Source organism: Leguminivora glycinivorella, chromosome Z, assembly GCF_023078275.1.
Source record: "Leguminivora glycinivorella isolate SPB_JAAS2020 chromosome Z, LegGlyc_1.1, whole genome shotgun sequence".
Classification (NCBI taxonomy): domain Eukaryota; kingdom Metazoa; phylum Arthropoda; class Insecta; order Lepidoptera; family Tortricidae; genus Leguminivora; species Leguminivora glycinivorella.
In genome coordinates, this window is record NC_062998.1 from 54,322,195 (window position 1) to 54,336,530 (window position 14,336).

At 43.7% G+C, this 14,336-nt stretch overlaps 1 protein-coding gene across 1 annotated transcript in view; it reads left to right on the forward strand.

Annotated features, from left to right (window-relative positions):
* Positions 1-14,336, forward strand: part of LOC125240585 (ADP-ribosylation factor GTPase-activating protein 1) — a 58,643-nt gene that overhangs the window by 38,506 nt on the left and 5,801 nt on the right. Inside the window, exons 4-8 of the mRNA XM_048148536.1 lie at positions 3,376-3,530; positions 4,985-5,108; positions 8,326-8,448; positions 10,958-11,094; positions 12,764-12,915. Coding sequence (XP_048004493.1) covers positions 3,376-3,530; positions 4,985-5,108; positions 8,326-8,448; positions 10,958-11,094; positions 12,764-12,911 — 687 coding nt within the window. The 3' untranslated portion in view covers positions 12,912-12,915. The remainder of the gene's footprint in view (positions 1-3,375; positions 3,531-4,984; positions 5,109-8,325; positions 8,449-10,957; positions 11,095-12,763; positions 12,916-14,336) is intronic.

The window sequence follows — 14,336 nt, forward strand, 5'->3', positions numbered from 1 at the left end:
CCCTAAAAAGTAGAAATACAAAAAAAAGATACGAAATGAAAACCTATTGCACCTGCATTGTATATTGTACCTCTACATTGTAGGTATTTAATCCCTCGTTCCATGAATTTCCCCGAAGTCTACCCGTATTCCGGATTATTGATCTGCACGGGCAAGGTCACACGTGGATCCCAGGTTTTCCACAAATTGCATGCGAGGAAATGTTGCAATTTTTATTCAATATAACGAGGGTTTACTGGTGAAACCCGAACGGACCAATTATCTCGCTTTACGAGATAATTTGTCCTTGAAATAACAACATTGTTTGACGACCGGTCTGGCTCAGTCGGTAGTGACCCTGCCTGCTAAGCCGCGGTCCTGGGTTCGAATCCCGGTATGGGCATTTATTTGTGTGATGAGCACAGATATTTGTTCCTGAGTCATGGATGTTTTCTATGTATATAAGTATGTATTTATCTATTTAAGTATGTATATCGCCTCTTAGCACCCATAGTACAAGCTTTGCTTAGTTTGGGGCTAAGTTGATCTGTGTAAGGTGTCCCCAATATTTATTTATTATTTATTTATTTATTGTGGAAATCGCACCTAGTTCGAATTTCAAAAACCAGTTTGTTCAACTTATCGGGTTTCACCAGAAGAGCATACACGTTCATTAGCACAAAACTAATTTATAAAATTAAAATTATCCGTGTGGTGACGGGTTAAGAATTTCACCACCCCCTTTCTTCCCGTGGGTGTCGTAGAAGGCGACTGTGGGATATGGGTTAAATTGTGGCGTAGGCGAGAGGCTGGCAACCTGTCACTGCAATGTCACAGTTTCGTTTCCTTTCAACCCCTTATTTGCCAAGAGTGGCACTGAAACCTGAGTAGTTTCATGTGCTCTGCCTACCCCTTCATGGGACACAGGCGTGATTGTATGTATGTATGTATGTATGTATAAAATTTTGAAAAAACCCCCTACCGCGACATAGTAGACCGATTTTCATGAAACATGGCTAAGAACACTCCCGACTAACTCAGCTTTTAGACAAAAAAAAACTAAATCTAAATCGAAAAAAAAAAAACGAAATAAGAAAAACCGACGAGCACCACCAGTGGTGAAGGCCGGATTCGAACCGGCGTCTTTTAGCAATCCGGGCCAAACGCCATCAACCTCTAGGCCACCTCGCCACGTTTTTTAATTTATATATAGTAGTGTGACTACATAAAAAAAACACAAATAAAAATATTTGTTAAAATAATTTGATTTGTTCCCATAGTTGCGTAAATCTAAATCGGTTCATCCGTTCAGGAGCTACGATGCCACAGACAGACAAACAAACAGACAGACAGACAGACTCGTCAAACTTATAACACCCCTTCGTTTTTGCGTCGGTGGTTAAAAAAGATAAGGTACAGCAGGGCAAATCTCGACTGGGGGGCAAACGTAACTGGTCCACATTATTCATGTTCTACGTAATAAATGGTAGGCGTGTTCAGTGGATACATGTAGAACTCAACATCATAGTGTCATAATGAAAAAAAAAAAAGATTAGTTACGACATGGTGTATAAAAAAAAATGTCCCCCAGTCGAGACGAGTTTAAACCAAATTTTTCTATTGCCCATATCCATACTAATATTATAAATGCGAAAGTAACTCTGTCTGTCTGTCTGTCTGTTACGCTTTCCCGCTTAAACCACGCAACCGATTTTGATGAAATTTGGAACAGACAATCTTTAGACCCTGAGACAGAACATAGGCTACTTTTTATTTCGAAAAAAAGGGATGAAGGGGTCGAAAAAGAGGTTGAATGTTTGTATGGGATTTCTTAATTTTAAAAGATAAAACCATGAAACTTTATATTTTAGCACTTGATAAGAAATCATTAAACATATATTTAAAGTCACATACAGGTCGAACGCGATTAATTAACATTATTTTTACCTTTAAAATAAACATGGTGGGAAATAAACAATAACTAAAAGCGGGTAGATTATATTTATTTGTCTACCCCGAACATTTATATAAATTAATATCGGGTAGTTTTGTGTTGTTTACATCTCCGGTGACATTTTGCTGGGACGTCAGTCTTCCGCGACCACGGCCAGTGCAACCTGGCCGAAACGTTGGGAAAAAAGGTAAAAATAATGTTAATTAATCGCGTTCGACCTGTATGTGACTTTAAATATGTGTACAAAGCGCGAGAACTTAAAGTGTTATATCATTAAACATCTTGATCAGGGATAGGGATAGGGATAGGGATAGGGATAGGGATAGGGATAGCGATAGAGATAGCGATAGGGATAGCGATAGGGATAGCGATAGGGATAACGATAGGGATAGCGATAGCGATAGCGATACGGATACGGATAATATGGGTATCGTTAGAGGGATACGGATAATCGGTCGGCGGTCTCTTACAATCAATGTGCTCTAAGACGATCGTTGTTTGCTTGCTTGAAGATTACGTTTGCGATAAGTATAAGCAAAATGTAAAAAATTGTAAGGGATAATAGAAAAAAGTACTTTTTACCCACCGATCATAGTGTCGAAATACGGGCTATGTGGGATGTTTATAAAGGTTTCCCCAGCGTATATAGAATTACCTACGCTGTGGTCGATGTGTAATATTTCTACAATCATTGCAAGCAAAAGTATTAGGTGCGTATTGTGCCTATGTGCGATCGAAATAATCGCAGATAAATATACCTACAGAGAAACCTACGGTCCCTACGGATCCAAATGAAAATCTTAATGAATACTTTTATTACGCGGGCGAATATTTATTACTTTTAACAGATTCAGTAGTAGTAGTAACTCTTGATTGTACATAACCTAACCACAAAAATAATATTTTGAAAAAAACCCCGACCGCGACCTAGTGCACCGATTTTCATACAACATGGCTATGAACACTCCCGACTAACACAGCTTTCAAATAAAAAAAACTAAATCGAAATCGGTTCATCCGTTCGGGAGCTACGATGCCACAGACAGACACACACAGACAGACAGACAAGCAGACAGACAGACAAGCAGACAGACAGACACGTCAAACTTATAACACGCCTCCGTTTTTGCGTCGGGAGTTAAAAACACATTCAAAAAGATTCCTTGTGTTTTAAGGCACACCTCGGACAATACGGAACAAATATATGAAACAAGCGCGTTCCTACGCACACAGTCTAAACTCGTGTAGGCGAACGCGTACTATGCTTGTATGAGTGAGATATGACAGGTCAACTGGTCGCGTTCTTGACAGGCGGTAACTGTGAGGGAACTGAGAGCGGGTGGGCGGCACTTTCAGCGGGGAGCGGGAGTGGCCATACTGTACGATAGTGCTCTTTATTATACTGCGCTATGGGAGTTACAGGCTGTTACAATTGTCCTCAGATCACCGCGCTCTCTGAAGGGCGAGATTGGAGCCCCTCGGACTACCAGCCGGACCGGCCGGCGCCCAAGCCTCAGTCCTACGCCTCCTCCAAGGATTCCTACTCCAACGGCCAGGAGTTCCACAACAGCGGGTCGGACAACAACATCAGCTACCAGTGAGTATCCAGTGTTAGTGTGTTCCCATACATTACAGGCGCCATGTTGGATTCTTTCCATTGAAATCCTTCCGACATCCGATATCGGATCGGGTAATGTGAAAACGGACTTAGCCTCGTGGCGACCTTGTCTGATCACTGTCCGAAGGTCGAGAGTGGAGTCTCTTGGACTACCAGCCGGACTGGTCACAGTCTTACGTCTCCTCTAAGGATTCCTACTCCAATGGCCAGGAGTTCCATAACAGCGGCTCTGAAAACAACATCAGCTACCAGTGAGTACTTATTCTATGTTCGAGTCTCTTCGGGGCATCTGCCGCCTTAAATACTACATTACGATACAAGTGCGAAAAAAAGAAAGTTCGAAACGAGTGGCGATAAATTAAAACACGACCGAAGGGAGTGTTTTAAATCGACACGAGTTACGAATTTCCTTTTCGCACGTGTATCGTACGACGTTTTTCAGTACAGATGGCTCTCCGAAGTTTCGACCTGGCATATAATGGACCAGTTCTCGCACTAGTGCGTAAAAAAACACCATCTGTACTGAAAAAAAAAATAACTCTAAAAAAACATGTAAAAAAGCGCGTTAGAAAAACACGGAGAAAGTAAAAAGCAAAAAATTACTTTTAACATTTACATGATATTTCTTATCGGACTGCAATAATCTAAACATCCAAATTATAAGATAATCAATTATTTTTGGGAGTCGATGCCTTTACATTACATGTGCCTATAAAATTTAAGGATTGCCCTCGATTCATCAGATCATGGAATGTTGACAATGGGACCATCTGGGAACCATACACTTTTGAATAAATAAATAGTTTTTCGATAAAAAAGCTCTGATTGAGAACTTCCTCCTTTTATTGAAGTCGGTTAAAAACAAGTTCAATCAGATTGAATGCGTCACTTGAACTTGAAAATTGCAACCTTTTACGTCCCAAGATTTGCCAAACTACTCGTACTAGTGTAAACGGCTGTGATAATTATATTGCGTCATCATTTACTCCAAGAAACGGGTTCATCCCGGTTGACCTTACTTCGTTGTCAAACATGTTTTACAGTCTGATATTGACCGGGATATAGACCGTGATTACCTTTTTATATGTCTAATGAAAATAACCGTGAATCATTCAAAACTCTTCTGTTTTACAGTTGTTTCCAATGAGGAGGCACATTGACATTTTATCCCGCCAGGCGGCGCCTGTGCCAGCGCCTAGGCATGCCATTGCCATTCATATGTGTGAGAGAGACATATCATCTTCTCGCTCTCACGTATGAAATTCTTATCCGTGCAATGGACTAATAAGGTGGCGCCACCTTTGAGTGTGCCTCCTCATTCCCTCTTTTCCACACTTGTACCGTAATGTACTATGTATTTATTATGTAATTAATCTAAGGCTAATGCTATATATGAAAAATGAATTAACATTATAAAATGTTAATTTTCACAGTAGCGAGTACGGAAGCGGTCGCTACACCGGCTTCGGCAACCAGCAGCAGACGCGCTCAACCCCCATGTCCCCCACACACACCGGCAACGAGGTGGTGGACAACAGCCTGGCGGCGCTGGCCTCGGTAACTACAACACTCTTATACTCGCCACCAGCGGCAGACGCGCTCAACCCCCATGTCCCCCACCCCCATGTCCCCCACACACACCGGCAACGAGGTGGGGGACAACAGCCAGCCTGGCGGCGCTGGCCTCGGTAACTACAACACTCTTATACTCGCCACCAGCGGCAGACGCGCTCAACCCCCATGTCCCCCACACACACCGGCAACGAGGTGGGGGACAACAGCCTGGCGGCGCTGGCCTCGGTAACTACAACACTCTTATACTCGCCACCAGCGGCAGACGCGCTCAACCCCCATGTCCCCCACACACACCGGCAACGAGGTGGGGACAACAGCCTGGCGGCGCTGGCCTCGGTAACTACAACACTCTTATACTCGCCACCAGCGGCAGACGCGCTCAACCCCCATGTCCCCCACACACACCGGCAACGAGGTGGTGGACAACAGCCTGGCGGCGCTGGCCTCGGTAACTACAACACTCTTATACTCGCCACCAGCGGCAGACGCGCTCAACCCCCATGTCCCCCACACACACCGGCAACGAGGTGGTGGACAACAGCCTGGCGGCGCTGGCCTCGGTAACTACAACACTCTTATACTCGCCACCAGCGGCAGACGCGCTCAACCCCCATGTCCCCCACACACACCGGCAACGAGGTGGTGGACAACAGCCTGGCGGCGCTGGCCTCGGTAACTACAACACTCTTATACTCGCCACCAGCGGCAGACGCGCTCAACCCCCATGTCCCCCACACACACCGGCAACGAGGTGGTGGACAACAGCCTGGCGGCGCTGGCCTCGGTAACTATAACACTCTTATACTCGCCACCAGCGGCAGACGCGCTCAACCCCCATGTCCCCCACACACACCGGCAACGAGGTGGTGGACAACAGCCTGGCGGCGCTGGCCTCGGTAACTATAACACTCTTATACTCGCCACCAGCGGCAGACGCGCTCAACCCCCATGTCCCCCACACACACCGGCAACGAGGTGGGGGACAACAGCCTGGCGGCGCTGGCCTCGGTAACTATAACACTCTTATACGCGCTCAACCCCCATGTCCCCCACACACACCGGCAACGAGGTGGGGGACAACAGCCTGGCGGCGCTGGCCTCGGTAACTATAACACTCTTATACTCGCCACCAGCGGCAGACGCGCTCAACCCCCATGTCCCCCACACACACCGGCAACGAGGTGGGGACAACAGCCTGGCGGCGCTGGCCTCGGTAACTATAACACTCTTATACTCGCCACCAGCGGCAGACGCGCTCAACCCCCATGTCCCCCACACACACCGGCAACGAGGTGGGGACAACAGCCTGGCGGCGCTGGCCTCGGTAACTATAACACTCTTATACTCGCCACCAGCGGCAGACGCGCTCAACCCCCATGTCCCCCACACACACCGGCAACGAGGTGGTGGACAACAGCCTGGCGGCGCTGGCCTCGGTAACTATAACACTCTTATACTCGCCACCAGCGGCAGACGCGCTCAACCCCCATGTCCCCCACACACCGGCAACGAGGTCACAACAGCCCGGCGCTGGCCTCGGTAACTATAACACTCTTATACTCGCCACCAGCGGCAGACGCGCTCAACCCCCATGTCCCCCACACACACCGGCAACGAGGTGGTGGACAACAGCCTGGCGGCGCTGGCCTCGGTAACTACAACACTCTTATACTCGCCACCAGCGGCAGACGCGCTCAACCCCCATGTCCCCCACACACACCGGCAACGAGGTGGTGGACAACAGCCTGGCGGCACTGGCCTCGGTAAGTATAACACTCTTATACTCGCCACCAGCGGCAGACGCGCTCAACCCCCATGTCCCCCACACACACCGGCAACGAGGTGGTGGACAACAGCCTGGCGGCGCTGGCCTCGGTAACTATAACACTCTTATACTCGCCACCAGCGGCAGACGCGCTCAACCCCCATGTCCCCCACACACACCGGCAACGAGGTGGTGGACAACAGCCTGGCGGCGCTGGCCTCGGTAACTACAACACTCTTATACTCGCCACCAGCGGCAGACGCGCTCAACCCCCATGTCCCCCACACACACCGGCAACGAGGTGGTGGACAACAGCCTGGCGGCGCTGGCCTCGGTAACTACAACACTCTTATACTCGCCACCAGCGGCAGACGCGCTCAACCCCCATGTCCCCCACACACACCGGCAACGAGGTGGTGGACAACAGCCTGGCGGCACTGGCCTCGGTAAGTATAACACTCTTATGGTCGGATCGGTTGCACTAAACCATATGTGGGCTATTTTTTTTTCAAAGTTGTCCACCCCACTTATTTTGTAACATGGGTATTTTTTACGCGATTCATACTCAGAATTGCGAGGTCTTTCGATCCTGATAGGAGAAAAAAAATGTCCCAAGATTTCCATACATTTTTTCGAACTTTCCATTCCGTTACCGCCTTATGAAAAAATGGTAACAGAATGGGAAAAAACCTTGGGACACTTTTTTTTCTATTAGAATTAAAAGAGCTCGTGATTCTGAGTGGAAACCACATAAAAATTTCGTTCGTTCGTTAAATTTTATTGTATGGGAAGTTCCAAAGACGTCTGCTGCGTGACGATGATGTGTCTGTCAAATGTGGTTGATGCAACTGGCCCTTAGGGCCAAACGGCAAGTGTTAGGTGCTGCATCAAACCGTATGTCAGCCTTAAGGGACCACACCGCTGCTTAAAAAACGGCGACGGTACGGAATCGCAGTGAAGTCCGTTTCCGTACCGTCTGCGTATTTTGAGCAGCGGTGTGGGGAGCATGCGGTAAAAACGGTGCGGATACGATGCGTCACTGCGATTCCTTACCGTCACCATTTTTTAAGCAGCGATGTGGTCGCACCTTTACACAATTCGGATGAAACCAAAGAGGATCTAGTATTATAGAGAGTTACTGTCGAAGTAAAATGTGTAATCGCAGTGCATAGACTGCCATCTCTTGAAACAGGCTTAAAACTTTTGAACCACGGTTTTGACAATTTGGCCCATATTCTTAGCTTGATATATGTTTTAAAATGCCAAATATTATTATTAGCGCCATCTAGCTGAGCGTACCCCAAATGTGTAATGCCATCTAGGCCACCGTACCTTTTTCTGTATGGTACTGAGGTACGTTTTTTCCTTAGACTTTATCTGTCTATACGGAGTTATATGTCTTTGGTAGTATTAATGGAAGTGTCCGTGTGTCAGGGCTGGTCGCTGTTCGCATCGACGGTGTCCAAGTGCGCGCGCACGGCCACCGAGTCCGCCGTGCGGTACGGCGGGCTCGCGTCGCAGCGCGTCTCCGAGATGGCCACCACCGTCACTGAGAAGGTAACCCCGAACCCTCCATCATATGACTGTATATCATAGTTTCGGACACGTACTCTCGGAGTATCATGCTGTCGGATGTTCCTTGACTCGACTGTTGCTGGATCGAATATTCGCTGGGTCGAAATACTTGTGTCCGAATTATGCGTAATCGAAAAGTCATAATCTAGGATTGTATGTTTTCGATCTGTTGTGTATCGAAAGTTCATCGGCTCGTCTGTTCTTGTATCGAATATTCGCTGGGTCGAAATACTTGTGTCGGAATTGTGCATAATCGAAAAATCACAATCTAGAATTGATTGGTTTCGATCTGTTGTGTATCGAAAGATCACCGGCTCGTCTGTTTTTGTATCGAATATTCGCTGGGTCGAAATATATACAACCTGTCTTATATTGGCTTCGTGCGAAGTGCATGGAGGGGGTAAGCAAAGCGATCGCAGTGCTTGCGGTGGTCAAAATCGACACTGATTGTGGTTGTCATCTATCAAAACTCATAAAATATAATCCAATGTGTAATGTTTGATATGGGGCACCAATGTTGTTTCGTTGTTAATTGTAAAAATAATGGCATAAATAGTCGTTGCACGTTCAATGCGTTTCTTAGAGTACACTGGAAATTGGATCAAAGAACTAAATGGATAGCTACCGTGAAAAGAAAACGTAAGTGACATGTCAAAATAAAACATTATAATAAATTATATTTAAGCTTTGTTTACCTAATATTGTTTAATACGCTGTTAGTATTTTTCCTGCCGTAAAAGATTATGCTTAAAGATTCAGGCCTAGCCTGGGAATAGGCCCGTGTCGGATATTTCTGTGGCCGCGGACATGACTAGGTACTTATGTTTAGATTTGTTTTATATGGCATTAACGGGACGGAGGTTTAGCGAATACCATATCACTCGCTCGTAGAACTTCTACCATTACTCCTATGTTCTTCAAGATTCCTTATATGCCCTGCCAGCACCAATTTATTGCCTCTTTCTGTGATCTGGGGTTGGAAGATTATGCCGTGAGTAATGCTTTGGAAACTGATTTTTATTATTATATCCATGTCTTTATAATCTATCTACATAAATTACACTTGAAAAAGTAGCTCTTTGTTATTCGATTTATTTAAAATTAACGAAAAATCGTTAAAATATATGTTTTTTTAGTTTATACATGTCATTTTTTGACATTTTCCCCTCACTTCAAGTTCACATGGTAGTTTCCGGGGCGTGACAGACGGACACGGACAGACGGACAGACGGACAGACGGACATGACGAAACTCCGTTTTTGCCATTTTGGCTACGCGATCTATTCGTTTATTTAAAATTAACGAAAAATCTTATGAGCTATCGTTCACATGGTAGTGGGCGTAAGGCAATCGCGAGCTAAATGAGCGAACAAAAGATAAAGCACTTCCGTGCAAATAAAAGAGACACGGCGATTTTGATAGCTCACCGCTGGGCGAGTAACTATAAACATCGCCGTGTCTCTTTTATTTACACGGTAGTGATTATCTTTTGTTCGTTTTTATAGCCGATAGCTCATAGCTTACTAGCTCGCGGTGGGACCAGTGCCTAATTGTCGTGCACGTTGCACGTAGCCAATAGGCTACTTAACACGTTTTAAAGTCTGTCTTTTATTATTAATTAATATTACCATATTTTATTATGACTTAAAAACCGCAAACAATATTTTTACAGTATACTTTCACTTAATCAGGCAAAAAGAACATTAGCCACGTTAATCTATAGATTATCTGTGCATGACGTAATTCTACTTAAACAGAAAATTTTCTAACATTTAAGTATGAGGCATAAAGTTCATTATGTCAGTGATTGACTCGCCATGAAGTTAGGTTTTATGACGTCACTGCATGGCTGACAGCGGTTTTGGTGGCCATAGTTAAAAAAATATTAAACACATTTTTACTCAAAAATACGTAGTCATCATACACTTTTGATACCCAAAATCTATAAACATTGATGGTATCTTAAAACTGAATTTCGATTTTACGATTTATTATTTCAACGCTTTTCGACCCAGCGAACATTCGATCTAGTGGCAGTCGAGCCAACGAACATTCGTGCCCGAGATCTTCTATGGGATGGCAATCGAAACCTCAATTTCGGTTTTACAATTTATTATTTCTACGCTTTTCGACCCGGCGAACATTCATCCAGCAACAATCGAGTCAACGAATACGTGTCCGAAACTATGATTCAGGAATATCTGAATGACACATAATATATTGTTAGTAATGATAATGATAGTTATAAGATTGTCTAATTAATAAGTAAGTAGACATTAAATTAAGGCATGCGACACACATTACATTTACACTACAAAATATTTGCATGTCTCTATGACCAAACATGTAGAACTGTTATACCTAGCTAGTATTAAGACCTTATTGTAAATACCATGTTTCAGCAAATAAATTTCTGAATCTGAATATTGGCACGTGCGGTTAAACAACAAGTTTGCCCCCTTGTAAAACAAATAAGTATTGTATTTGGTAGGTGAACAACCGCGGCGGCTGGAGCTCCCTGGGCGGCGCGACGGACGCGCGGCGCGGCTCGGCGCACGGCTCCCAGCTCTACCAGGCGCAGTCCTACGGCGCCATGCGCGGCTCCGCCTCCGAACCCTACTCGCAGTGGTGAGCTAGCCTACTATACACTGTCTTCTTTTGTTTTCCGTTAAATTCGACACACTGTTAGGTTCATCATCAACAAAGAGGATCGAGTATTATAGAGAGTTACTGTCGAAGTAAAATGTGTAATCACAGTGCATAGACTGCCATCTCTTGACACAGGCTTAAAGCTTTTGAACCTCAGTTTTGACAATTTGGCCCATATTCTTTGCTTCATATGTGTTAAAATTTCAAATATTCATATTAGCGCCATCTAGCTGAGCGTACCCCAAAGGTGTAATGCTATCTAGACCACCGTACCTTTTTCTGTATGGTACTGAGGTACGTTTTTTTCTTAGACTTTATCTGTCTATACGGAGTTATATATGTCTTTGATCATCACCATCAGTAACCACCCTGTTTATCGCTTTTCGTTAAATTCGAAAAAAAAACTGTGTTTTACTTTCCATACATAATAATTAATAAATGAATTAATTGGTGTGAGAGGACCTTAATCAGTTATAACTCAGTGTCAAGTGTCTGACGGCAAATGTCAAAACAAATAACATAAGGAACTGGTAAGGGATGCCACATATTTTTTTGATTTGACGACCGGTCTGGCGCAGTCGGAAGTGACCCTGCCTGCTACGCCGCGGTCCCGGGTTCGAATCCCGGTAAGGGCATTTATTAGTGTGATGAGCACAGATAACTGTTCCTGAGTCATGGATGTTTTCTATGTATATAAGTATTTATATATTATATATATCGTTGTCTGAGTACCCACAACACAAGCCTTCTTGAGCTTACCGTGGGCCTCAGTCAATCTGTGTAAGAATGTCCTATAATATTTATTTATTTACATATGTCTTTAGTAATTAAATTAATTTTTTTAATAATTCAATAACCGTAAGAGTAATATGCTAGTTTCTTAGAGAAATTAATTGTATTTGACCTAAAGAACCTTCCCTTAAAGTTAACGGAATACAATAAAAACACGGTGTATAAGGCGTTACCATATTACTCACGAATATTTTATGGGACGATAATTAACATCAAAACAATTTCCACTAGAAATTAAAAAAAAAAAACTTTTTATATGATTTTTTGTATTCATTTACCGAACAAAAAATTATTGTAATTTTCATCTAATGTGCATCACATTTAACCTGACGAGACGTTTAACATGCGTTTAACACTATCTCTCATGTTACTCATGTCCACAATGTTATTGAGTGTATTAAGGGCCACTAGAATAGAGTAGGTGCCTAGTCTGTTAATTTAATATTTCTTTTTTTTTTTTGATGAATCATTTTGCTGATTAAATTGTATCTCGTTTTTAATGCATGTTAATTATAAGATGTAATGTTTTGAAAAGAAGTGGCCCACCGAGTTTCTTGCCGGTCCCATAGTGGATACCCCCCTCCAACTGAGGGGGGACTGAAATCTTCTCGAGGCTGAGGCGTAGGGTTAGAGCCGGCGTAGCTTTATTTGACGTTCATAAGCGCATTGTAATATGCCTACTTGGAAAAATAAATATTTCATTTCATTTCACTTGCACTACCCTCGTAACTCAAGGTTAGTGGGCTGTCAACTGTCAAATTCCATATAAAATGGTGGGTTGACCGTACGTGTAAAAGTGCCCCTGTGGCCTATTTGCTGAATAAATGATTTGTAATTTGTCATACTCTTTGGTCAGGAACGAGCAAGTGCAGCCATCAGTGGCGGCGCGCAACAACCTGGACGCTCGGGACCTGTCGCAGGTCGGCGTGGCCAGCCCGCCGCCCGACGTCAAGGAGCTCAAGATACGCAAGCAGGAGGACAGCTGGGACTGGCTCAACAACTAGACACGTGCGTACACTGTATAAGAGCCCATTTAGACGATACGAGTACTCGCATACGAGATTTATTACATTGCGATGGCTGTGCAAAATAGCATGTAACCTCAACAGCCCGCAATGTAACTAAAATCGCATGCGAGTTCGCACGCCGTCTAAATCAGGCCTTAGGGCTGCATTGGACGACCGTTCTGGGCCCCATTTAATAAACAATACAAATTGTAGATTGTACAGACAATTTACAATTCTACAAGTTTCTGTTCAATAAAAATTACAAGTTACAAATTTGTCATAGTGGAAAATTTACATAATTGTAGGAGTTAAGCTACAATTTTACATATTTCTGTTCTATAAACATTTTCACCTTACAGGTGATTTTTAACAATTTTGTAAGGAAATGTGCTTTATTGAACACATAATTGTAATTACAAGTTTACATATTATGTAAATTGTAGTACAATTCTGACAGGAGATTAATGCTGTGTCAAAACTCGGTTTGAAGTGTGCTTTACGATCTGCGCATAGTGACCCTGTCTGCTAAGCCGCGGTCCCGGGTTTGAAACCCGGTAAAAGCATTTATTTGTGTGATGAACACAGATGTTCCTGAGTCATGGATGTTTTCTATGTATATAAGTATGTATTTATCTATTTAAGTATGTATATCGTCGCCTAGTATCCTTAGTACAAGCTTTGCTTAGTTTGGGGCTAGGTTGATCTGTGTAAGGTGTCCCCAATATTTATTTATTTTTATTTATTTATTTAGACGGTACTAGAACTCGCGTCGTCGTACGGCTTTAGGCCTGATTTAGACGGCATGCAAACTCGCATGCGATTTTAGTTACATTGCGAGCTGTTGAGGTTACATACAATTTTGCACAGCCATCAAATACCGCAAATATGTTCATGTAAATAAAGATATTTTTCACATAAAACTCGTGTGCGAGTTCTCCTACCGTCTAAATGGGCCCTTGCTCAGCGCACAGAGCAGATGACTCAAGATGACTTCAAAAACTCCTGACATTACGAAATCTAGATTGTCTATGAATCGTATTGTTGGAATGACAACTTATCGATATTAATATCGATTTAAAAAAGTGTAAAATTAATAACAATATTTTTTTTTTGGTACTTAATCTCAAAAATCATTTATGTCATATCCAAATCATACAAACCATCATCCAAATCCACAGCGCAGGCTTCGTCAAACGCGTAGGTACAAAATAGCATCCGCAACAAACTTCGTCCAAACTACATCAGTCATAATCCACCACAGGCTTCGTCAAGCCTGTGGACCTGTGTGGAGAGGTTGTGGTACTTGATTTTAATGTTTATTCTATAGGAAGAGCGACAATAGACTGTATTATAGGTCGTATTGTTGCGAACGTGACGAAAACATTCATATTATGTGATGTGCAATACGAGGGTCATGCCAAA